This window comes from Helianthus annuus, chromosome 16 (genome assembly GCF_002127325.2).
Source record: "Helianthus annuus cultivar XRQ/B chromosome 16, HanXRQr2.0-SUNRISE, whole genome shotgun sequence".
NCBI classification, from domain to species: domain Eukaryota; kingdom Viridiplantae; phylum Streptophyta; class Magnoliopsida; order Asterales; family Asteraceae; genus Helianthus; species Helianthus annuus.
The window spans coordinates 177690058-177716478 of record NC_035448.2 but is presented as its reverse complement, the minus strand read 5'-3'; the positions used below and the strand labels follow the sequence as shown (position 1 = coordinate 177716478).

The following is a 26421-nucleotide window of genomic DNA, read 5'->3' as shown; positions in this document are numbered from 1 at the left end:
TAGCTAGCTCACCCCGCCCCCTGCCCAACGCCGGGCTTCAAAGCGACGCTGGCTGGGCAACACCAAACCAACGCTGGCACAGAGTGGGTTAGCCAGCGTTGCCTAGCTTCCCCCGCCCATAAACACCCCCACTCCCTGCAGCCTTATGTAACCTATTATTATGTTCTCAACAATTGAGCACATGTGATATATTGCCCCTATAATGTATTTATGTAAAGATACATAGAGAGCAATCAAGATGTTTGTGTTTTCCTTTGCAGTAAAAGGGGTTGGCTTTTATTGAACATTCTCTTTCTAGAAATGATCATAAGTTATTGATGCATGCCAACGTGGGGTCTCTTTTTTAATCATGTGGTTTTTCTGGTTCTCCAAACTACATTAACATCTTGAACAGAGTTTCATTTTCGGTTTGAAGTGTAGAACAGTTGATTTACACACCACTAAATAGGTTCGATATTTATGTCACTAAACTATTGATCTTATACATTGTTTAAGTGTGTTTGGTGAAAGATAACACGAAACTAAAACCGACTCATGTCCTCAAAATTTCCACTATTTTTTTTAAAGGGTCACGATATAATAGGAAGATGTATTAGTGTAGGAATGTTATGAAGTAATCTTGACCATCCATTGAATAATTAAGGGCTTTGATTAAATGTGTTGAATTGAACAAAAATTAGAGGCGCCTGAAATTGTTTAAGGGTATTCTGGTCAACACAAGACAATAATTTATCTCTCCTCCAATTCCCCCCATTTTTAAAACGTTAATAACTCTTTCATACGTCATTATTATTTTTTTTTTTATAAAAATTGCATCAGAAAAACGACGTTTTTTTTAATCTTCAAAACGAGTATACTATTGCTATACTTATGATTTTTTTTTCGAAAACCCAGATACGTAAAACGCAATAGACAAAAGCCCTTCGTATGAAAAGCCCTCCGCTTTTACGATTTACGTTATGATGTTAAACTTTGTCGGTTTTGTGCGCTTTGTGGTTTTTAAAAACCAAGAAAGCAATAAGTTTTCATCATAATTAGACAGGGTTTGACATAAAATCTAATAAAGGACAAATATCTCATATTATTATAAGTTAAAACTATTTCAACACAATTGTAGATATACAAATCCTGAAGTTTGTATGGTGACTTTGAATCCATGGGATAATTTTCATGAATTTGATACGATAAAGTAGTAAGATTTGTTGATTTGGAGTTGATCACAAGGACCTGGATGTTACTAAGAGGGTGTTCCAACGTTTTTGAATATCCTAAGCGAACTATGAAGTGCAGGCCCTTTTGAATATCATATAAAATATATAAGGATTAATAGAAAAATTAGCTGTGAAAGTTAGCCTAACTTGAGTAAATAACTCTAATTTCGCCCATAAATTTTCCTCCATTCCTAACGCTGTAATTGATTATCGACAGAGCAGGTTGCGATTGGGAAGTGGGAACGATGATTGCAATTCTATTTTAGGGGATTTTAGGTGCTGATTCGATGAATTGGGATGGGGGTCTTCGAATGGTCCCTAGTTGTTGGAGGCGTGTAGTGTTGTGTGTAGGTTAATTCGAAACCGGGCCTTAAATGTGGGACATTTTTCCTAAACATTTTTTTTATCTAGGCTCTTTTAATAAAAACAACTAGTTTAGTTTTCCTTTTATACAATATACAAAATTGACAAAATAAAAAATTGGGAGGCCCTTGATTTTAGGTTGCCCTAGTCCCGTGCCTAAGGTGGAAAGCCCAACGGACCGGTATTGGTTATTAACAGGAGACATCATCAGTGATCTATTGATTCTGGGAGATATATTGGCAGTATCGGAGGTTTAGATCTCAGGTTAGGACATGAAGGTAATTAGGGAAAAGTTAGGGTTTTTCAAGAAAATTCAGTTATTGGGAAGATGATGGTTCATGACAAGGCATGACATGGATAGTCTTGACCGAAGGTTTGTGAGGACGACGACACAGTGGTTCATTGTGATGTGCAGTGGTTCAGGAACTAAGAGCAATCGTCAATCACGGAGGTGGCTCGTGGTTGTAGTGTATACTAGGAGTGTTCACAGTCCGGTTCAGCCATTTTTTTTACAAGAGCATTGGGTTGAACCGCTATAGTTAGTTGTGGACGATGACAAACCAATCCGGCGAGTTAGGTGGATCGCACCAGCTGGTTTTTACAATTTGGCAGTTCAAACAATTTTTTTTTCTAAAGCATATTCTACATAATCTTAAAGCATAAAGTCAGTGGCTTTTACGCCACCGACCCTCCCATTTTTATTAAAATAAAAGGCCACCCCTTCCACTTTTCAATAAAATACAAGGCCACCTCAACATTGAGAAATAATATTTTTACCACTTACTCTATACAATATAATAAATCCAACCCCTAACTTTGTAAAATGGTATTTTTTGCCCCTATTTCATTTTAGTGGTACCCCCTATACTTTTAAAGTTTACATTTTCAACTCTTTTTCTCTTAGACTATCTCCAATGGAGTGTAAAAAAGGATGTCCTTGATGATGTGGCTTTTATCCATTAATTCAGATGCATTGGAGGGAAATACATAGAGAGATATCCAAAGCAAAAATCCATCTGCAAGGGCATGCAAAACTTTGGTTATTGTGCCATTTCTTTTAGTTTTTGATTTTCTTTTTCAACTTCATTTATTCAATGAACATTAATTTTCTATATTAAATTCCTACGACAACTCTTCTAATGCCAACTTCATTTTAGTTTTTGATTTTTTTTTCAACTTCATTTATTCAATGAACATTAAAGGCTATTTAATATGCATTAAATAATACTAACGTCAAATTTCTAAGACAAATTTGTTTACAATGTTTTTAAAGATCAATAAATTTGTTTACCAACATTTCAAAATCTCAAACTCAAAACAAAAAAGAATCCGTTCATTGTGTAGTTCAAGAATTTGTTTACCAACCTCTCACCATTTCACTCTCATTTCCTTCTTCAAATACATACAAACAAAATGAGTGCACCAAATCCGTTTATGGATCTTGCAAAACTTAAAGAACTTATGTCAGATGATATTGAAATAATTGCACAACAATTTTTGGAGCTCGACAGTGATGAGGCCATCGGTTCTTCTCGACAAAAGGTGAAACGCAAGTACATTGAAAGGTCTCGTGAAGATGGTGATAATCGTATGTGGAACGACTATTTTGCTCCCAATCCGGTGTTCCCTGAGCATTTCTTTAGAAGACGATTTCGGATGAGCATTCGTCTGTTTAATCGAATTGTTGAGAGGTTAAGAGAACATAATAAGTGGTTTTCACAGAGATTTGACGCAATAGGTAGAAAGGGTTTTTCACCTCAACAAAAACGCACAGCAGCTATTCGTCAGCTGGCATACGGCGTAGCAGCTGATGAAATTGATGAAATTGGTGGTTTTTAAGGATTTGTAAGGATTTTTAAGGATATGATGTGGCAGCTGATTAGGCAGCTAAGGGCGTCTAAGGGCGCCATTTGCATTGGAGACAGTCTTTGTTTTACGTTTTTCCCAAAGTTTCACCACATTGCAATTTTAGCCCCTTGGCTTTCCAACGTCAACGTTTAATCCCTCATGTTTCTAATATTCTAGCTTTACCCATGTATCATATATAATATACGTTTTTAACATGTTATTTTCTTTAATGATTTTCGTTCGCTAATTCCTTTTTTGAAGAACTAATTTGTCGTTAATCTCCTAATTTCAAAAGTTTCGACTTTATCCTTTTTCGTTCCTTTACTTGAAAAAAAAAGTTTTTAGGTATGGATTTTTATGTACGTGTCGGTATAAATTCGAGTTGATCTACGTTTAGATGTAACTTTTTAATGATTTTTGTTTGCCAGTTTTTCTTTAAAGAACTAAATTGTCGTTAACTTCTTTGAGTTTCAAAAGTTTCGACTTCGCCCCTTTGTTCTTTTACTTGAAAAAAATAACTTTTTACGCACGGATTTTTATGTAGGTATCAGTATAAATTCGAGTTGATCAGTTTTTAGACGAAAACTTATCTTGGGAAATGAGTCAGTGCAAGTATAATACGTTTTTTTTACATACCATACCGAGTGTCATTAAATATAATATATTTTCATTCGATGGTATAAATTCGAGTTACTATGCGTTTCATGTGTTTTCTATTTTTTAAAGCTATAATAAGCCCCTTTTGATTCTTGCGCATCGGTCGCGTTACATTGCACTTGCGCTAATCCATTCAATATTTGCAATATACTCGCGCCGCAACGTGTGCGAGTCTATTTACTAGTTTACTATCGTGCGAGTCTATTTACTAGTTTACCTTATAGTATAACTATCTAAATGGTAAAGACGATTCATGATAATGCTACCAAAAATGAAAAGAAAAAAAAAGCTTGTTCAGTTCACCCAAAGGATTCCATGTTCCAAACAAGGCAAACCGCTAAATCGGCACAACTAAACCATGAACCAGGCTGTTTGGATCTCAAACCGACCGACTTGCTTCACTGATTAAGCCACTCTAACAATGAAAAGCAAAATCTTTATTACTCATGCTTTGTATTTATTTATCTACTAGACATACAACATGCTTTGTATTTATTTATCTACTAAACATACAACAGTAGTACAGTAACCCCATCAAAAGCATGATTTTCAAACATGATTTACATTTGTTCTTCACTTCCATTCAACTCAACGGCTCGTAAAAGATGTCCTTCACAATACCAAGAATCGTGTCTCCAGTAAACCCATCATCCGTTGCATAAAAAAGATTCAACACATTACTCATGTTCAAAAATAAGTCTTTACAAGCTCTAGGAACAACGCTTCCTTTTTCTTCCGTAACTAATTTCATAATCTCTCTCCTCATGTTCTTTATATCCGTCGTGATCTCCTTTATAACCTCTTCCTCCCCAGTTGCACTTTCTCCATTCCTCAACTGCAATTCTATAGCATTTAGTTCTTCCTTAATTTCTCTCTGCATTAACATTTAACAAAACCCATTATTATTATACTACATTCTTTTGTTTTTTTTAATAAAATAAAATTTAAAAGCATATACCATGAAGCTATAGATATCATTCAGAAGCCGACCCATAACGCTCATTAGGTCATATATGTTATGATACTCAGACCCTGTGTAGTGGGGCGTTTTTTTTAAAAAAAATTCAAAAAAAACGCTTGAAAACGCCCATGTACCATTACATGGGGCGTTTTTTTATACAAAAAATCAAAAAAAGCCCGTTTGGCGTTTTATAAACCACGCCCTAACACCCTTTGCCTTGTCCAATCACATTTCATCTCCCTTGTCCTATCCAATAAGATTTTTTCTTTTTTTTTTCTTTTTTTTATTTAATGCCCCAATAATGCCCAATAATGCCCCATCCCCACTACACCCATTTTTCTAAAACGCCCAATAATGCCCCTTTGCTGACTGGACCGCCACGTGGCGTAAAATGCCCACACTTGGGGGCATTATTTTCCCCTTCCACTACACATGGTCTCAGAGCTTTTGACAATCTCCTCTGACAACTTGGGTCCCACAAAGTACATAGTGTTCAGTACAATCGGGCCTAATGCAAACGACACGGAAGCATTTTTCATATACTCATTCATTGTTGGTGTATAAGCATCTCTTCTCCATATAACTTCCCTCAACATACTATTCAACACATCCAACCACTATAGAAAAAAAGAAACAAATAAAAAAAAATCAAACGGACGTCGTCCTTTTATGTGAAGTAGAAAAGATTGAATAACTTACAACTTGAGTAACATGGCTTGTTACGTCTCGTTCTTGCCATTTGAAACCTGCGTCTCCCATCCAACATATTGCATCTTTTAATGCTAAGAATACAATTCGAACTTGCTCTGAACAACAATCTTTGTCAACATCTACATTCCATCTGCAGTTTAACCCTTTAGAAGTTCAAAATAATTAAGAAAATCAGTTATATACATGGATCAAGATTATACTTTTCAACACAGTAAACTAGGTTGGTCGATTCGTCGATAGTAGCACCACCATCAAAAAAGTCATCAACTATTACAGTAAGGAGGCTATTTTTAGCCCATGAAAGACGGGCATCTGATAACTCAGGAGATGGTAGTGTTGCAGCAGCAGTGAAATAACAGTAGGCTGACTTTTCCCTGGCAAACTTGAGCTGGTCCAGTTTTTTCTCTGCTATCCACCTGGCACCACGGCATCACTTATTTGTTAATCAAATCAAATTGTAAATATAACAAAATTAACTTCAGATACACACCTTTTAAAACCTTTCATTTCTTCACGGTAAATAGATTGGCAGGAGTTAAAATCTTCAACTGCAAACTTTAGGTAATCCTGGTTGCTAATATTTGATGATCTAGCATTAATCAGGGTAATATATTCAGTGAAATCACTAATCTTTACACATCCCAAGTGAAAGGGTTAGATTAGTATATAGCTAAAGATAGTTTAGATGGTAGTTATAAATTATGAGGAGCAAAGTTGACAAACAGGAAGTTGGTAACCTCCACCCTAAATCGAAAGGGTATGTCCTTGGGACATGGCTGTTCGCAAATCAACATGTCTCTTGGAGACATATCTAGATCGACGACACGAGAGAAAGAAGAAAAGACGCACCTCTTCGGGTTTTAATCATATCCACAAGATCAAGGGACATACCTATTTGCGAAGAGACATGTCTATTCACTCATACCTCTTAGATTAGTATAAATAGGGTTCAAGTTTCATTTGTAAAACTTTTTTTTTTCATTGTGTTCAAATTCAAGTTATTTACAAGTTCAGTTTATTCAATTCATGTTCTAGAGATAAAAGATCATTCTGGGCAACAATTGGTATCAGAGCATCAGGCTCTAGGCATCGCAGGGAATTCGCGATCAGGTTTTATTATTCTTTCTCAATTCGCAAGTTAGTTTTATTTTCGATTTAGGGTCGAACCAGGGGTTAGGAATCTGGGGTTTTGATTCCGGGGTTTAGTGCGAATTAGAGATTGATTGATTGTTACGCGTCGGGTTATACGCGGGGTTAAGGATTAGAGGTTTGTTGAAACCAAGAAAGATAAAGTTTTTTGAAAGTGAAGATTGTTCGGTCGGAAGATATGTCAGGAGTAACCGGACTGAATCGCACAAATAGTAATTCAAAAGGAAGGAAGTTCTCTTTCCCAATTTCAGTGTCCAATCTTGAAACCGACAAACTATACGGTTTGGGGAATTCGCATCAAAACGATTTTATAAGCGAATGGACTTTGGGAAACGGTTGAACCGACAGAAAATACACAAACGGATGTTAAGAAAGATAAGGCGGCAATTGCTTATCTGTTCCAAGAAATACCGGAAGATGTTGTATTGCAAGTTGCAAGACTGCAAAAGAAATTTAGGAAAATTTAAAGACAAGACACGTTGGTGTTGATCGGGTACAAAAGGCCCATTGGCATACACTAATGTCAGAATTCGAGTTAATGCAAATGAAAGAAGACGACACTGTGGACACTTTCACCGCAAAGATAAACAGTGTTGTTACATGGGCAAGTGAATTAGGGACAACACTGAGTCAACCGACTCTGGTACACAAACTCCTAAATGCCGTGCCAGATAAGTTCACTCAAATTGTCGCCTCCATGGAACAATACTCCAATCTAGAAACAATGACATTAGAGGAAGCAGTCGAAAGGTTAAAGACTTACGAGGAAAGGCTAAGGTTAAAGAAAGGAAGCCCAGGAGATAGGCAAGATAGATTGATGTTTACAGATCACGACAACAAATCAGGCAGAGGAAGACAGTTTGGAAACCGCGGGCGTGGCAGGTTCAACCAACCGCGTGGAAATTGGCGAGACAATAAAGACAAGCAAAACACTAAGAATGAAGGATCTTCATACATACCTAGAGGTGGAAATTCTAAGAATTGGAGGAAGTTTGGAAGGAACCAAACAGACACAAGTAAGATCTAGTGCTTCAAGTGTCAAAAGTACGGACAGTTTAAGAAAGATTGTCCCAAGAAAGAAGTCGTGCAAGAACACTCAAATCTCATCGAGGAAGACGAAGCACCCGTATTTCTAATGGCAATACAAGAAGAGAACGTTGCTCAAGAAAGGGTTCTACTAAACGAAGAACGCATAGAACCAGCAAGTTACGTAACAGAAGATGAAAGTCTATGGTACTTGGACAACGGGGCAAGCAACCACATGACAGGAGTGCGGAGTCACTTCAGAGAATTAGATGAAAAGGGGACGGGGCAAGTACGTTTCGGTGACGGGTCGCACGTAGAAATTAAAGGCATAGTTTCAATACTGCTGGAATGTCTGAACCAAGAATAAAAGATTGTTTCTCAAGTATACTACATTCCAAGTCTGAAAAGCAACATATTGAGCCTCAGACAACTCACAGAAATTGGTTGCAAAGTAGTTATGGACGGAGACTTACTAACAGTCCGCGACAGAAACAAGAAGTTACTAATGCGAGTCAGGAGAATGAAGAATAGGCTGTACAAAGACAAGTTGAAGATTGGAAGGCCAATCTGCCTGCTCTTAAACACAGAAGATTTAGCATGGTTATGGCATGTGAGGTTAGGCCATTTACATTTTGATGCTATCAAAGAAATGATTCGAAAGAACTTGGTACACGGAGTTCCTCAAATAATTCATGCCAGTCAAGTGTGTGACACATGCTTATTAGGAAAACATAGTAGGACACCATTTCCAAATCAGGCGAAATTCAGATCTTTAAAACCTCTAGATTTAGTCTATGGAGACCTGTGTGGTCCTATATCCCCACCGACACATGCTGGGAAGAAGTATATATTTCTACTTGTAGACGATTGCACTCGCCACATGTGGGCATATCTACTAACTTCCAAGGATCAAGCATTCGAAACTTTCAAGCAGTTTAAAGAAAAGGTGGAGACAGAAACACGAACCAAGTTAAAGATGCTAAGGACGGAAAGAGGAGGAGAATTCACGTAGGTTGAATTCAACAAGTATTGCAAGGGCAACGACATAGCAAGACAACTTACAGTGCCGTATTCCCCACAGCAAAACGGAGTAGTGGAAAGAAGGAACAGGACGATGTTGTCAACTACTCGAAGTATGTTAAAGGCAATGAACATGCCACATAATTTTTGGGGTGAAGAAATAAGACATATACGTATTAAACCGGATTCCAACGAAGGCTTTGGTGAACAAGACCCTGTATGAAGCATTGAAAGTATAATAACCCTCCTAGAACCCTTAACGTGACCCTAAACGTTCCTAATATACCCCGTATGCGAGAAACGAGCCCGAAATACCCTAATATTTATAAAAAAACAAATAAAAACCCAAAAATAGGGTTGTCGCGGGCCGCGACCCGGACTCCCTTTGTCTTTCGCGGGGCGCGAGTCCCTTTGTTTGCTCGACACTGCATTACGCCATGTGTCTGATGACTCAACGAAGCTAGGCCAATGACTGGCCAAAGCTATAACTACCACGCATGTTCTCGCGGGCCGCGAGAGCATTTGAAAGGGGTTACGCGGGCCGCGAGTCGCTTTCGGATTAGCCTATAAATAGGGGCTCAGAGCTCATTTGATTCTCGTTCAAATTATGATATTCTCTCTCAATCTCTAATAGTCTAAATACTTGGGATATAATACCCCTATAAAGCGAAGCTCTGCCTCGTTGTAAGTATTATAACCCTGCTTGTTACCCTACACGATCGATCTAGGGCTCCGTAACGCATGTCAAGGCTCTGCATGACTCAGTCGTTGGAGTTCTGTCTCGTGTTACACCCGATTGATCTATGACTCCGTAATGCATGTCAAGGCTCTGCCTGACTCAGTCATTGGAGTTCTGTCTCAAGTTGTACGGTCAATGTGATTTGGGTTATTTTACTAACACGTGTGCATTGTTTAATTTTAATAGATAATAACCAGGAGATACACCAGGAAGCTTTAGTTTTACCTAAGTAAACAATGTGAGCACATCTGCTTTTTGCCACCTTTTTGTAAATTACTTTGTGAGTCAAAATGTTTTACCAAAACCTCAAATGTTTTAAATAAGCACTTAACAGTAATTGAGTATTTGTGATTCTACAATTATTGCCGGTATGTTGGGGTTTTGTATACATTACTGAAAGACATTACCATTGGACAAAGAGTTAGCCAATGAGTAATATGACCCATAAGTCAGGTTTTGACAATACTGAATGAGTAATTGAGTAGATATAAACAAATGTAATTGCGGATGCCCTCAATACTGTAAAGTTGTAAAACTGTTTTGATTAAACTGGGATGCACTCGCCAGTATTTCTTGCTGATAAAGTCTTTTTAAAACGCGTTTCAGGTAATAAAATGTGAAAGCCAATAGAAGCCAGCTGGAGAGCACTGAAGGCTTGGACAAGTGGCTATAAAAGTTACCTAAATAAAAAGGAGTTTTTGTTTTCAATAATTAGGGTTTATCCCTACAAATCTATTGTCAAATGAACTTGGGTTTTATCCCAATTATTACTATAAAAAGTTTGGTGTTTAACTCTGATAAAATATTTCCTAACTACGGTCCTGATGTCTCATTTCCGCTGCCAAATTAATAAACACCGATACCATCTGACTGGCTCGAGGCACCCGCTGCCGGGCAGGGGTCGGGGGTTGCGACAGAAAGGCATAAAGCCGAATCTGGAACACTTAAAGGGTTTTGGCTGCACAACATACGCTAAGGTATTACCACTTCAACAAAAGAAGTTAGATGATAGAAGTGCACCTATGGTTTGCCTTGGAATAGAAGAAGGATCAAAGGTATACAGATTATATGATCCAACAAAGAACAAGATATGTGTCAATAGAGATGTAAAGTTCATGGAAGGTCAACCATGGAACTGGGATAGTTATATAGAAACAGTAGATTCAGGGAATCCCGAATGGACAAACTTTGTCATTCTAGAAGATGACAACCCACCAGAATTAGAAGAAAATGAACCAAGTAGTCCTGGTAGTAGCGGGCCACATCATGGAGATTCAGGAGTAGATCAGACAGAAGAAGAACAAGACTCCTATGTAACCCCGCCAGCACATTCGTACAATCAGAACTCATCAGGGAGTTCAAGTAGATTATCAAGTAGAGGTCCATCTACATCTGAAAGTACAACGGAGAGTATTAGTGACACTCCAGTAAAACTAAGAAGTCTCGAAGAACTATACGAGGAAACGGAGGAAATTCAACTAGATCCACAAGAATTACTACTTGCTGATGAAGAACCAAGGAATTACAAGGAAGCATCTAGTGACAGAAAATGGATTGAAGCAATGAAGGCTGAGTTAGACTCAATAAACAAGAATAACACTTGGAAATTGACAGAGTTGCCAAGAGAGCACAAGGTAATAGGTTTAAAGTGGGTATTCAAGACAAAGAAAGATGCAAACGGAAACGTGGTCAGACATAAAGCAAGGCTGGTAGCAAAAGGATACGTTCAGCAACACAGAATAGACTTTGATGAAGTCTTTGCACCAGTAGCACGCATAGAGACAGTTCGACTAATGTTGGCTTTAGCAGCATATCAAGGTTGGGAGGTACATCACTTAGACATGAAGTCTGCATTCTTACATGGAGATCTCAAGGAGGAGGTCTATGTCACACAACCGGAAGGATTTGTAAAGCCAGGAGATGAAGGAAAGGTTTATAACTATCAAAAGCACTGTATGGATTGAGACAAGCACCACGTGCTTGGAATACAAAGTTAGATCAAACCCTAAAGTCACTTAACTTTAAGAAGTGCTCTTTAGAGCAAGCAATCTATACAAGGACAAATGGAAAACAAGTTTGAAATGAGCGATCTAGGATTGCTAGCATACTATTTGGGAATAGAAGTTATTTAAGCAGGAGGTGAGATAGCCATCAAACAGACATGCTACATCAACAAGATACTGAATGATGCTGATATGATAACCTGCAACGACACAAAGATTCCTATGAATCCAGGAACACAATTAACGAAGACTGAATAAGGAGATCTAGTAGATGCAACACATTACAAAAGCCTGATAGGTTCTCTCAGGTACTTATTACATACAAGGCCAGATCTTTGTTACCCAATCAGTCTGCTTAGTAGATTCATGCAAGAACCAAAGGAGCATCACTTGAAGGCAGTGAAGCAAGTACTACGTTATATCAAAGGAACTAAAGAACATGGAATCATATACAAGAAGCAAGGAGGATGTAAGATCACAGGTTATAGTGATAGTAGTTATGGAGATAACACTCAGGGTGGATAATGTTTCTGCAATAGCACTCATGAGAAATCCAGTCTTTCATGGATGAAGCAAACACATTGATACTCGCTATCACTTCATAAGGGAATGTGTGGAGAACGAGGATATCATTGTGGAACACATCAGTGGAGAACAATAACGGGCATACATACTAACAAAGGCACTAGCAAGGGTCAAGTTTGCTACAATGCGAGAACTGCTCGGAGTTCAAGATCTGCAACAACTCAAGGTTGTTCAAGATTAGGGGGGTGAATGAAATCACTAATCTTTACACATCCCAAGTGCAAGGATTAGATTACTATATATTTAAAGATAGTTTAGATGGTAGTTATAAATTATGAGGACCAAAGTTGACAAACAGGAAGTTGGTAACCTCCACCCTAAATCGAAAGGGTATGTCCTTGGGACATGGCTGTTCGTAAATCAACATGTCTCTTGGAGACATCTCTAGATCGACGGCACGAGGGAAAGAAGAAAAGACGCACCTCTTCGGGTTTTAATCATATCCACAAGATCAAGGGACATACCTATTCGTGAAGAGACATGTCTATTCACTCATACCTCTTAGATTAGTATAAATAGGGTTCAAGTTTCATTTGTAAAACATTTTTTTTCATTGTACTCAAATTCAAGTATTTACAAGTTCAGTTTATTCAATTTATGTTCTAGAGATAAAAGATCCTGGGCAACATTTAGAGCTATGCATTGCTTAATATTTTAAACATTTACACTTGAAATAAAAGCTCACCGATATGTAGTTTTCAAAATTCTTGTATCGTCCACATCGTAATGATCTATATATCGTTTAGCGTTTATGCGTTCTAAACCTGTACTAATGGGGACCATAAGAGCATTCTCCACCTGATTCAATTAACCATATATTCAGATCTACATATTACACAGACATGAAAAAAGAGGCGTAATTATGAGTCAGAGTCAAAGTCAAAAATAGAACCTCTTTTTGAATAAATTTAGAGAGCCTGTTTGAATCAGTGGATGTTATCCTACTGAGGAAATCACCCGACCTCAAGATTTGTTCTCCAGAAGCTAATTCCTTTGGGTATAAAATCTGTGATGCATTATACACTTCAAGAGCTGCATATTCGTCTTTGAATGCTCCTTCATTAGTAATTTCTTCCAATGGATCTACACAAGTGATGAAATGAAAAATATAACAAAAAGTAGAATAAACAACTTATAATTATATGTCTATTATTTAAGATATACCTGGAGATACTTCATACCCATTGATCCTTAATAACCGAAAGGCTAAAGCACAAGTTACAACATCCATGAATATTTGCTCATCCCTCTCCACCCAACGTCTAAATTTGACCAAATGATTTGCATTAATATTTCAGGTGTTTTTATTAGATAAAAGTGAATGCTTTTAATTACCTGTATGTTTCGTCTAAAACATTTTTAATTTCCACACTGAAATGGCGTGCGATTCCTAATCTTTCAAGTGTATCAACCATGGAAAGCCGGATATATAAATCAAGAGGATAAACTGTTGGGACTGAGATTCACCACTCAGATTTGTTAGCACAATGTAGGATTTCTCCATAAGATATTCAAAAAGAGCAATGTCTTCAAAAACGATACCGGGTTGGACTCTGACGTTCAACCGGTTGAACCGACCAGGTTGTTGGTTTAATTGATTTTTATTTATGAGTTTTGTTTGAAGACTAAAGCATTTTTATTTTATTTTATGTTAATAGTCTGGGATTCAATGGTTCATGTGGATGTTGCATGGGTGGACTTGAAGACTAAAGCATTTATTTATGGTTTTATTGTATTTTATATTTAATAGTCTGTTAATTATTTTATTTTATATTTAATAGTCTGTTAGGTACCAATAGGTGGTGATCAATTGGTAAAGACAAAACCTTTAAACATCTTGGTTAAGAGGGGGAGATCTTGGATTCAAGTCCCAGAGACAACAATGGTTTAAAGAAATTTGATGTTAAAAAATTGTATGTTAGGTAGAATTGGTATTCTCATTTGACCGGATATCATGCTTGTGTACGTTGGGAAAGCACGTTTTAGATGAATGGGGGTGCGAGTGAAAGGTTTAATTATACTTTCAAATGGTGCGATTGGATTTTTTGCCTATAAAATACACAAAAATTAAATTTTAAGAGGGCAACCAACCCACCTAAAACTTGCCTTGGGTCCGCTCTGTGTACTGTACTGATTCTACAGGAGTATTAATGTTTTCATTGGTTGGAGTTGTTGCACGTTTCTTTTGTACAGGATATAAATAGCCTCATCTTTATTTAATAAAATAATCAGCTTTTCTTTGCTTAGTGCAACTTTACGTACACCATCTTTCTTCATATTTGAGAGTTATCTTCTCAGCAAACTTATATTTCTTTTTTATTCACGAGTTAACAGAGTGAATTTTGAAGGCTTGATAGTATAACCAATACCGGTTACTAGTTAACCATATAATTTCATAAAAGTCTTAACTAAAATTTATATAGCTGATCATAGTTTTATCTAAAAAAACAACTATTTTCTTGTAAAATACTAGAGGGTAGGCCCGTGCGATGCACGGCATGACCAACAGTTAGTGTCCTTCATTTTGTGGTGCGTTCGGGAAAAATGTTTATGCATGGATAAAAGGTGATTAGCCAAAAGACAATGTAAGAGAAGCCATACAAAACGTCATAAGAGCTTGTACCATAAGCCAGCCACACAAAATTTAAGGCGTGCATAGCATAGGAAACTTTGTTTGCGGAATGTGTTTAAGAACAAACTTGTATGCCAAGTCTAAAAACATACATTACAGGAAAAAAACTTAAAGGAGTTCATAAAGCTTCCGGTTTATTCAATAATTCACGAAATCTTCTGCCGCTAATGCATGCCCATGTAGTCGCCCTTCCCCTTAGTAGTTTCTTGTCTACAACAGGTTTAAGCAAGTAAACATAAGCAACGGCTATGAGTTAGTCAAATCAAATATCTTAACATATGTGCACGCATGACTCTCCATACATGACTAACCCATAAAAATCATTGAGAGAACTCACTACCATATGAAAACCTTAAATCATATTACAATATGCTACAATAAATTAAATAAAACCAGACTAAATTGTAACTGCCTAAAAACTTGAAATGACTATTAAACGAACTTAAACATAGATAAATGAAGGTAAATGAACACACATAAACAAATTTTTAAGTGAACTAACTTATGAGTGTAGCGACTGCAGTATGCACGTAAAGAAACATGAAACAGTAACAAAATAGATTACAACCAGTCTGCCATTATTAACATCATAGATTTCTTATACATAAACTTTAACGCTAAGTAAAAATATCAACAACTACCATGAATATAAACAAAAGGTATTATAAGACCAATAAAGTATAGAAACAAAATGGAAGCGAGCGAAGCAAAGCAGGTTAATTGGGCGAGGGAAGACTCTGTGTACTAACTTGCTTCTTTTATTCGGTAGGTGGGCACTCGTCATGAACCACCTAAGATTTAGAATGCAACAATGAGTGAAAGATATATGGTGTCAAAGTGTACATACCAAAAGCTATTCATCTTATTTGCTTAAAAAATTTATATTGTAGAGTTGGCATAGTATAGCACTATAGCAGTATGATTTGCAACCTTATTGTGATCAAGTGTGAATGAGACCACTGAATGAATAATGGGAGTAGCAACAACAAATTTGTAGATTTGGCCGTCATAGGATGCCATCCTTGCCTTTCACGACCTTTGCTTGATGAGATACCCATGAAGTGTGAGTTAAACTCCTATTTGTGGGTTCTCCTTCAAGGCCTTTTTGCTGATTATTTTAAGCCAGTTTACAAATGATGAACATAATGGTAAGCGAAGTTAGTTGCTTGTATTTCTTGAAGATAGAATACAAATATACTGATAATATGAACATACTGCAAGTAATGTTGCGGTATAATGTTCATAAGGCATGCAATTATGCTCCTTTGAATTATCAGCCAGCTTCAAAAAAATGAAAAGACCTGTTAGTAACAATCTTCTTTGTCATTCATTAACACATTTAACAAAAAAGCTCTCATTCATTAAAAGGCCACAAACAGGATGAAATCATGAAATAAATCAACACAAAATAAACAAATCATTAAATAAGCTAAAATATATACTCACAATAGGACAATCCCGCCAAAACTCAGATAATGATTTCCTCTGCAGGCAAGGAAAAAGACAACTAATTAAGAAGAAATTAGACCAGAAATAGCAGAGCACAACAATTCTTCCACAATTAGAACAAAGAGACCACAAATTTAGTAACTAAAACATTATGATTATGCATTCTTATTCATATACATCAAATAAAATGAAAACCAATGAAAGTATGAAACTCACATTTCTCAAATAGCTGAACTGAAATGGAGGCAATGCACCTGTATCCACACGGTTACTGGTGTTCCTTAGTGAAAGCAAAATATCCATTTGTAACACCACCGAATATGTTATTATTTCCACGAACTCTTTCTATATCAAAACTCAAAATAATGCGACTAAACAAACTGGAAATAAAAACGTACCTGAACCAAATCAGAATACGAAAAGAAAAAACCCTTGCAATCAGACCTATGACACGAATAAAAAAGATCTGAACCCAATCAGAGGCGAGATGTATATGAGTATTTAAACAAACAAACCAACTAATCGTGCACGACTATCTCCATATAATCGACATCCGGTCAGAATCGTGGCCGGAACCCTTTCTTTATCTTTCAGATGGTCCGTAATTGCTCATCAAAGTAACATTCCAAAATACATAAAACAGTTAAAGGAATTGCATATAACCATATTCAATACATATATTTGCATGAAACTTTTTTATAACCATCCAATTATTAAAGACGTATGAAGCTCTAAATCAGATAAAGACAAAAGAAAAAAAACATACCAGTTGAGAGAAATAGCAGGGAATAGAGCAACCGCACCTCGAAAAGTGATAAGGAGTCCCTTGCCGGAGGAGTAGAGGAGAAGAGCAGGCGGAAAATGCGGATGACACTTCGTATACCACCTTCGATCCTCCGTTACCTTACCTTGACTGAAGTCGTTACCCCATCACATCACCCGGTTCGTTCTTCGGAACCCTAGTCGTCACTCAAAGATGTGGCTGCTGACCACCGGCGAACTACCGTCACCATCGTCACTATATGTCACCCTTGAGCGGTGATGTTACCCCCATCACCCTCGTCGTCATCTCCTGAGTAATAGATGATCACCGGGTAATGTAGCCGGCGACCGTCCACTCTCTCTCCAGGCCCCTCTCTCTTTCTTTAACCCTGGATGTATCTAACTTTGTAGACGTAGTGTTATGTGAATGCGAATGTGAAAAGGAAGTAAATAATAGTTGATAAATTGATAAATAAATAAATTTTAATTAAAAGTGAACGATTCAATTGCAATTGCAAGTTGTAGGAAACTCTTTAGTTTCCAAGGAGTTATTGAGAAAAAAGGGTAAACAGGGATTAATGTTAAAGTTAAATAGGTAAATTACTTCTCTTTGAATTCCATTTAATATTTTTTAACTTAAAGACTTCTAATTTACCTCTATTTCATTATTTGTAAACTTTTAGATTATGATTTTGGAATATATTTTTTAATCAATATTGTTTTAAGTGTTGAATTTATAACATCATAAATTTTGACTTTAAAAACATTCAAAATAATATTGAAAAAACTGTTTTACAGCAAAAGTAAATTTTTAAACCATGGTCGCATGACTGTTCTCTTTAAAAAAAAAATAATGCTTAAGAGCTATGACGTATTATATATAAGCAAAACTTTCAATTTTCACATAACAGAGGCAGAAGCTTATAAAAAAATAGGCAGGGCTTATAAAAAAAATGAATTCATATCATTAGGTTAATATCTTATTTGTAAACAATTATATTACACATTAAATCATAAAATATGTAAGTAATGGTATTAGAAAGGGGAAAATGTAATAATCATTTAATAAGTTCATTAAAGGTAAAATAGTAATTCAATAGGAGTAATTTTAATAAAATGGGTAAATATGTAACATGTATGGTTTAAAAGGGGGAAATATGTAATTGATTTTATGGGTTGAGTATATATGTAATAAATGATCTTAGGAGGGGGATATATGTAAATGACCTCATTTAAAACAACCATAAATTTTGGTTTTAAAATAGTACATATAACTAAACTTTAGAATATATATTTTTTAACTTAAAGACTTCTAATTTACCTCTATTTCATTATTTGTAAACTTTTAGATTATGATTTTGGAATATATTTTTTAATCAATATTGTTTTAAGTGTTGAATTTATAACATCATAAATTTTGACTTTAAAAACATTCAAAATAATATTGAAAAAACTGTTTTACAGCAAAAGTAAATTTTTAAACCATGGTCGCATGACTGTTCTCTTAAAAAAAAAATAATGCTTAAGAGCTATGACGTATTATATATAAGCAAAACTTTCAATTTTCACATAACAGAGGCAGAAGCTTATAAAAAAATAGGCAGGGCTTATAAAAAAATGAATTCATATCATTAGGTTAATATCTTATTTGTAAACAATTATATTACACATTAAATCATAAAATATGTAAGTAATGGTATTAGAAAGGGGAAAATGTAATAATCATTTAATAAGTTCATTAAAGGTAAAATAGTAATTCAATAGGAGTAATTTTAATAAAATGGGTAAATATGTAACATGTATGGTTTAAAAGGGGGAAATATGTAATTGATTTTATGGGTTGAGTATATATGTAATAAATGATCTTAGGAGGGGGATATATGTAAATGACCTCATTTAAAACAACCATAAATTTTGGTTTTAAAATAGTACATATAACTAAACTTTAGAATATATATTTTTTAACTTAAAGACTTCTAATTTACCTCTATTTCATTATTTGTAAACTTTTAGATTATGATTTTGGAATATATTTTTTAATCAATATTGTTTTAAGTGTTGAATTTATAACATCATAAATTTTGACTTTAAAAACATTCAAAATAATATTGAAAAAACTGTTTTACAGCAAAAGTAAATTTTTAAACCATGGTCGCATGACTGTTCTCTTTAAAAAAAAAAATAATGCTTAAGAGCTATGACGTATTATATATAAGCAAAACTTTCAATTTTCACATAACAGAGGCAGAAGCTTATAAAAAAATAGGCAGGGCTTATAAAAAAATGAATTCATATCATTAGGTTAATATCTTATTTGTAAACAATTATATTACACATTAAATCATAAAATATGTAAGTAATGGTATTAGAAAGGGGAAAATGTAATAATCATTTAATAAGTTCATTAAAGGTAAAATAGTAATTCAATAGGAGTAATTTTAATAAAATGGGTAAATATGTAACATGTATGGTTTAAAAGGGGGAAATATGTAATTGATTTTATGGGTTGAGTATATATGTAATAAATGATCTTAGGAGGGGGATATATGTAAATGACCTCATTTAAAACAACCATAAATTTTGGTTTTAAAATAGTACATATAACTAAACTTTAGAATATATATTTTTTAACTTAAAGACTTCTAATTTACCTCTATTTCATTATTTGTAAACTTTTAGATTATGATTTTGGAATATATTTTTAATCAATATTGTTTTAAGTGTTGAATTTATAACATCATAAATTTTGACTTTAAAAACATTCAAAATAATATTAAAAAAACTGTTTTACAGCAAAAGTAAATTTTTAAACCATGGTCGCATGACTGTTCTCTTAAAAAAAAAAATAATGCTTAAGAGCTATGACGTATTATATATAAGCAAAACTTTCAATTTTCACATAACAGAGGCAGAAGCTTATAAAAAAATAGGCAGGGCTTATAAAAAAATGAATTCATATCATTAGGTTAATATCTTATTTGTAAACAATTATATTACACATTAAATCATAAAATATGTAAGTAATGGTATTAGAAAGGGGAAAATGTAATAATCATTTAATAAGTTCATTAAAGGTAAAATAGTAATTCAATAGGAGTAATTTTAATAAAATGGGTAAATATGTAACATGTATGGTTTAAAAGGGGGAAATATGTAATTGATTTTATGGGTTGAGTATATATGTAATAAATGATCTTAGGAGGGGGATATATGTAAATGACCTCATTTAAAACAACCATAAATTTTGGTTTTAAAATAGTACATATAACTAAACTTTAGAATATATATTTTTTAACTTAAAGACTTCTAATTTACCTCTATTTCATTATTTGTAAACTTTTAGATTATGATTTTGGAATATATTTTTTAATCAATATTGTTTTAAGTGTTGAATTTATAACATCATAAATTTTGACTTTAAAAACATTCAAAATAATATTGAAAAAACTGTTTTACAGCAAAAGTAAATTTTTAAACCATGGTCGCATGACTGTTCTCTTTAAAAAAAAAATAATGCTTAAGAGCTATGACGTATTATATATAAGCAAAACTTTCAATTTTCACATAACAGAGGCAGAAGCTTATAAAAAAATAGGCAGGGCTTATAAAAAAATGAATTCATATCATTAGGTTAATATCTTATTTGTAAACAATTATATTACACATTAAATCATAAAATATGTAAGTAATGGTATTAGAAAGGGGAAAATGTAATAATCATTTAATAAGTTCATTAAAGGTAAAATAGTAATTCAATAGGAGTAATTTTAATAAAATGGGTAAATATGTAACATGTATGGTTTAAAAGGGGGAAATATGTAATTGATTTTATGGGTTGAGTATATATGTAATAAATGATCTTAGGAGGGGGATATATGTAAATGACCTCATTTAAAACAACCATAAATTTTGGTTTTAAAATAGTACATATAACTAAACTTTAGAATATATATAGATTATTAAGTATTTTAAGAGCATTTTTATTACTTATAAACAATATTACATTGGACGGGGTGGGTAACAGTTTTAACAATGATTAAATTTTGGAATAAAAGTCACTAGATTAGTTACCAGAAATATGGAAAATTAGCATTACTTTAAGACCACCTGTAGGGGTCACTTGTTTGGGCGTGGATGGGCAACTTCAAGCCCCATTCACACAGGGGCGGAACTAGCATTCAATGAGCCGTAGCACGTGCTACGGCTCAACTTCGTATCAGTAGTGTATTTTTTGTCGGTTTTATACAGAGAATACCCCTAAACAACTACGAGGATACCCCTAAATATAGGAGGTAAAATTAAAATGGAATGAAATTTTATGTTAGACGAAAACTGAAATTTCCGGTTGCCGGAACTTACAGTGGCAGCGACATGTTCAAGAGGAAGAAGATGAAGATGTATTAATAATTAATATAATAATAGTATGAGCCTAGGGAGTTGGGATAATAAATGGAAAGACAATAAGTACTATACAAAAATCAAAAGTTACATTTAGTATTTAGTGAAACTTCAGCATTTAGTTTATTTAATTTATCGTAAAACATTACTTATTTGCATTTTTTTTTCACTTTGTTTATTATCAAAAGAGATTCCCTGAAAATGATATGAATGCTTATTTTTCACAAAGAGTACTTATGTATGGTATTTTTTTCTAAATAACAAAAAAGAATAAAAAGGCTAAAAGTGAAAATAATACTTAAAAAAATATTAAAATAGTTTTTTTTAAATATATGATTTAATAAATTGTCTTTTTTGTTTAAATATAAAGAAATATTATATAAATATGAAGAAAATATAAATATTTTATCTAAAAGATATACGGATATATGAATAAGAAAGTTTTTAACATATGGTTATTTGAAATTAAAGATAAAGGTCTTATATACAATTCATTATTTCTAATACTGAAAATTCATATAAGATTACATGCTTTAACAAATATTATATTTTATTTAAAAATATCATATTATAATTTCTGAATCTTATATAATTTTTTATATAACTTGTGTAATATACGGGTCTATAACCTAGTCGCATAGGGCCCCTAAGGGCTCTCGAATTCTCAGGGATGAACCTAGGTAAAAGAAAAACTTAAGAACCCATTTTTACTAGCCGGTACAGGGGCCTTCAAATTCTCAGGAATGGGTCTAGGTAAAAGCTTTTTAGGATACCCCTGAAGTTTTCTTCTAGATTCGCCACTGATACATGGTATTTTTTTCTAAATAACAAAAAAGAATAAAAAGGTTAAAAGTGAAAATAATACATAAAAAATATTAAAATAGTTTTTTTAAATATAAAGAAATATTATATAAATATGAAGAAAATATAAATATTTTATCTAAAAGATTATACAGATATATGAATAAGAAAGTTTTTAACATATGGTTATTTGAAATTAAAGATAAAGGTCTTATATACAATTCATTATTTCTAATACTAAAAATTCATATAAGATTACATGCTTTAACAAATATTATATTTTATCTAAAAATATCATATTATAATTTCTAAATCTTATATAATTTTTTATATAACTTGTGTAATATACGGGTCTATAACCTAGTCGCATAGGGCCCCTAAGGGCTCTCGAATTCTCAGGGATGAACCTAGGTAAAAGAAAAACTTAAGGACCCATTTTTACTAGCCGGTACAGGGGCCTTCAAATTCTCAGGAATGGGTCTAGGTAAAAGTTTTTTAGGATACCCCTGAAGTTTTCTTCTAGATCCGCCAATGTATTCACATGGTAACACCGCCCGTAGGGCTTTTTTTTGCAAATTTTTGGTTGGGCGTTTCCATGAAAACACCGGATGAAGTTATTTGTTTTATTGAATGGCCAAGAAGAATCCTCCAACTCGTCCATAATAATATTATTTTTTTTTTTAAAAAGATAATAACTGGTTAATCATTGTTGGGGCATTATGGATATTATACCACTATACTCTTTTTAACTTCAAGCCCCATAATGCTACTTTGCTGACTAGGACACCACATGTCGGATAATGCCCAAGAGAGGAGCTTGAACTTCAAGCCTCACTACACATGGTATGTCTAATATCGTATTTTAATAAAATTTAAAAATAAAATTTAAAAATAAAATTTTAAGATAATGCAAGCCGGTTTGAACCGGTTTACCGCCGGTACATAAGACATAACGTATTCGGGTTTTACCGTCCTTTACCGTATGGGGCCCGTATCCGGTTTAACCAGCCGATTCATACCAGTATTTAAAACATTGATAAATAGCTAAGTAAGAACCCCGTACCTGCATTACCAAACTTGTCCAAAAGCGAAGTTAGATAATTAAGACAACCGGTATCTTGACGATTAATAAAAGCAGCTGCGGTTGCTGATGGTGAGTTGAAAACAGAACCGTTTTTCATCTGATATTTCTTCACCATATGCCAATCATATAAGTTCCCAAGTCCTTCTGAATTATATGCCAGGTATGCTTCCATCTCATTTGAATGACATCTATATGATTACGATTACTTAATTACAATCAAAGTTATTTTCTTTTCAATAATCAGTAACGAAAATGACCTTTTTAACTCCAAATCTCTCTCATGTAGCATTAAAGTAAAATCTGTTTGTTTTGAACGTAGGTTTATGTTCAACTGTTGCGCATACTCCAGCATACCAGGAAATATGATGTCAAAACCAAAGGGAGATGGGTGACTTTTGTCCGTAGCTGAAGCAAGATTCGACTCGATAAAACGTAGACCTGCACCAAGAGTTGGCTATTTAATGAATGAACAATAACACTTGAAATACAGCAAGCAAGAAAGCAGCATAAAGACACATACATACCTTTATTAATTTGGTCTTCCCCAACATTCCATCGTTTTAGTGCAACAATACATGCTAATGTTGAAGAAAGGGAATCTTTAAGTAACGGGTGAGTACGATTGTGATCAACAAGACCCCATGAACCATCATCGAGCTGGTTATCAACTAACCAGTTAAGACACTCGGGGAAACAAGGGGATTTGGGTGAGCTAGGAGAAGGGACCATGGCTACCCAGGCCGTGTCGTATGAAGAAACCGAAAGGTCCACATGGTTGAACAGCTTCCGGATTCTTTCTTTGGTTGTATCAATGGCCTGCGTAAAAATGCAAATAAATTCAGTTTATTATCTTATTATTTTAAATACATCAAGAGGATAAAGAAATAATTGCAAAAAGTCATACTAGATTGGTGGGATTAGCTTGTCCAACATGAGAAGAAGCTGCTCAAACACGAAACTTGAATCAATCCAAGGAATGAAGAAGAGCAACATGTAAACAAAGTGCAAAAAGATGCAGATTTGTACCTGTATGAATAGCTGACAGAGCCCATGATCGATACGGTTTGGTTGACAAAGGGTCAGTCATGCTTTGTGTAATATTCATTGATGTTTCTTTTAGCAAAACTCTTCTTTTTCCTATTTCAATTGGCTGCAAGAAACGTCGATAAACACACACACACACACACTCAATATAAGTATTAGAGGAGTTTCTCCAGTAGCCGACCCGGGATTTTTTTTTCTCACAACCAAACGTTAATAAATAGAATTTTCACCACAAATTTGAGTTTCTCAAACCAGCTTTTAGTTATGAATAAAGAGTTGAGTAAAAAAAATCAACTTAACGGTTTGAATTTGATAAACTCTGCATCAAGAATCATTTTGTGAAAAGCAATTTTGAAAGCATTTTACTATGAAGTTGCCCCCAAACTGAAGCTAAATTATATCAACACTATCAGACCAAATTTTATCCTCTTTTACGTTAAACTGATAATACTGACAACGAATTAGAATGCATCCAAAATAATTGCATGCCTGAAAAAAATAGTTGGATTGTGGAGAATGACCGTAGTTTCTTCATAAACACATGAAATGAAACAAAGGCATATCTTAAAGCGGAACAAAAGAATTAGTACCTGAGAATTGCGAAGCACAACAGAAGCAAGAAGATGCGTTGAAGAAGACATAAGCAAGTGTGTTGAGTTGTATACTAATTGTCAGAATCTAACTTGTTTACAAACTTGTTTATTTTAGCGTACATTTATAGCACCTATCGCTGCCACGTGGCTGTTGTCGTGAATAGATGAAAAAGATGATTGAATTGTAATTTTGATTGATAATATATATTACATTCAGGCATTTAATTTATAGACCAAAACAGAAACTAAAAATGGATACAAGAATAATTAAAGGCTGGAAATTGATTGTGATGAGCTGGGATTAAGGACGTGAAATATGGGAGATGATGTTGCCTATTTTTGACTGATCCCAGTATTCTAAAAAATATATATTATTTTCTAACATTCCCCCTCAAGTTGAATGGTGGGATCACCAACGTTTAACTTGCCCAAACATTTGCTGAAGGTTCTCCCATTGACGGCCTTTGTTAGAATATCAGCTAACTGATACTCAAATCAAACGAAAGGAAGCTCAATAATCCCTGTTTCAATTTTTTCTTTTATAAAATTTCCATCCACCTCTATATGTTTCGTCCGGTCATGTTGTACTGGATTTTCAGAGATTTGAATAGTAGCTCTATACGACAAACTTCTCCTGGTTTAAAGCCTTCGGTGAACCCAGGTGGTGCTTCCATATATACTTCTTCTTCAAGCTCCCCATGTAGGAAAGCATTTTTAAGTTCAAATTGGTGGAGTGGCCATTGTTTGTTTGCAGCTATAGAGAAGAGAACCCTGATCGTGTTGATTTTTGCAACCGGGGAAAAAGTTTCGGAATAATCAATCCCGTATGTCTGTGTAGGGCTGAGCAGTATACGGTTCAGAACCGCTAGAACCGGGGAACCGAACCGGAACCGCTAGATCCAAACCGTGTTTTTGTATATAGGGTCCGGTTCCGGTTCTTAAATTTGGGTAAAAACGGTTCTCGGTTCGGTTCCGGTTAAAACCACGGTTCCAGTTAAAGAACCGCTCGAACCAGTTGTGATTATAAATATTTAAACCCCTAATTTGTTAATGGGCTTTTCAACATCATACTACCATCCTAATTCTTATTCCCTCCTCTTATGTTCTTTCCACAATCTCATATTTCATCTTCTAATTCTTCTCCATCTCCCAACCCTAACCCTAATTGCTATCATACAAGTTCATCTCCATCAATACCCTGCAAATACAGGTACGCAATTCTACATGACTTTTTTTATGATTGCATATATTTTCTTTCTAGATGTTTGCTTTCTGATACATATAGTTTTCTATATGTGAAAATAAAAATTGAACAAAAATAATCAAATCAATGTTGATCAAATTGTAAATGTGTATATAAATAGTGTATCGCTTGGTAAATACAG

At 34.4% G+C, this 26421-nt stretch overlaps 3 protein-coding genes across 3 annotated transcripts; 1 reads left to right on the top strand and 2 right to left on the bottom strand.

The window, feature by feature from the left end:
• Window positions 1–2987: 2987 nt before the first annotated feature.
• On the top strand, window positions 2988–3413 carry LOC110920085. Its single transcript, XM_022164321.1, has one exon. It carries the CDS (start codon window positions 2988–2990, stop codon window positions 3411–3413), a length of 426 nt encoding a protein of 141 aa, XP_022020013.1.
• A 945-nt stretch (window positions 3414–4358) lies between these two features.
• Window positions 4359–25235, bottom strand: LOC110918153 (ent-kaurene synthase, chloroplastic). The gene is made up of 16 exons (XM_022162513.2): window positions 25034–25235; window positions 24426–24549; window positions 24304–24341; window positions 23924–24215; window positions 23657–23837; window positions 23379–23587; window positions 13609–13729; window positions 13438–13535; window positions 13166–13356; window positions 12959–13071; window positions 6242–6340; window positions 5952–6167; window positions 5740–5881; window positions 5486–5657; window positions 5038–5111; window positions 4359–4953 (listed from the first exon to the last, which is right to left on the bottom strand). Exons 1-16 carry the CDS (start codon window positions 25082–25084, stop codon window positions 4663–4665), a joined length of 2412 nt encoding a protein of 803 aa, XP_022018205.1. The 5' UTR covers window positions 25085–25235; the 3' UTR covers window positions 4359–4662.
• LOC118487980 (glycosyltransferase BC10-like) lies at window positions 15707–17436 on the bottom strand. Its single transcript, XM_035984925.1, has 4 exons — window positions 16571–17436; window positions 16352–16390; window positions 16121–16186; window positions 15707–16013 (listed from the first exon to the last, which is right to left on the bottom strand). Exons 1-4 carry the CDS (start codon window positions 16655–16657, stop codon window positions 15912–15914), a joined length of 294 nt encoding a protein of 97 aa, XP_035840818.1. The 5' UTR covers window positions 16658–17436; the 3' UTR covers window positions 15707–15911.
• Window positions 25236–26421: the final 1186 nt, after the last annotated feature.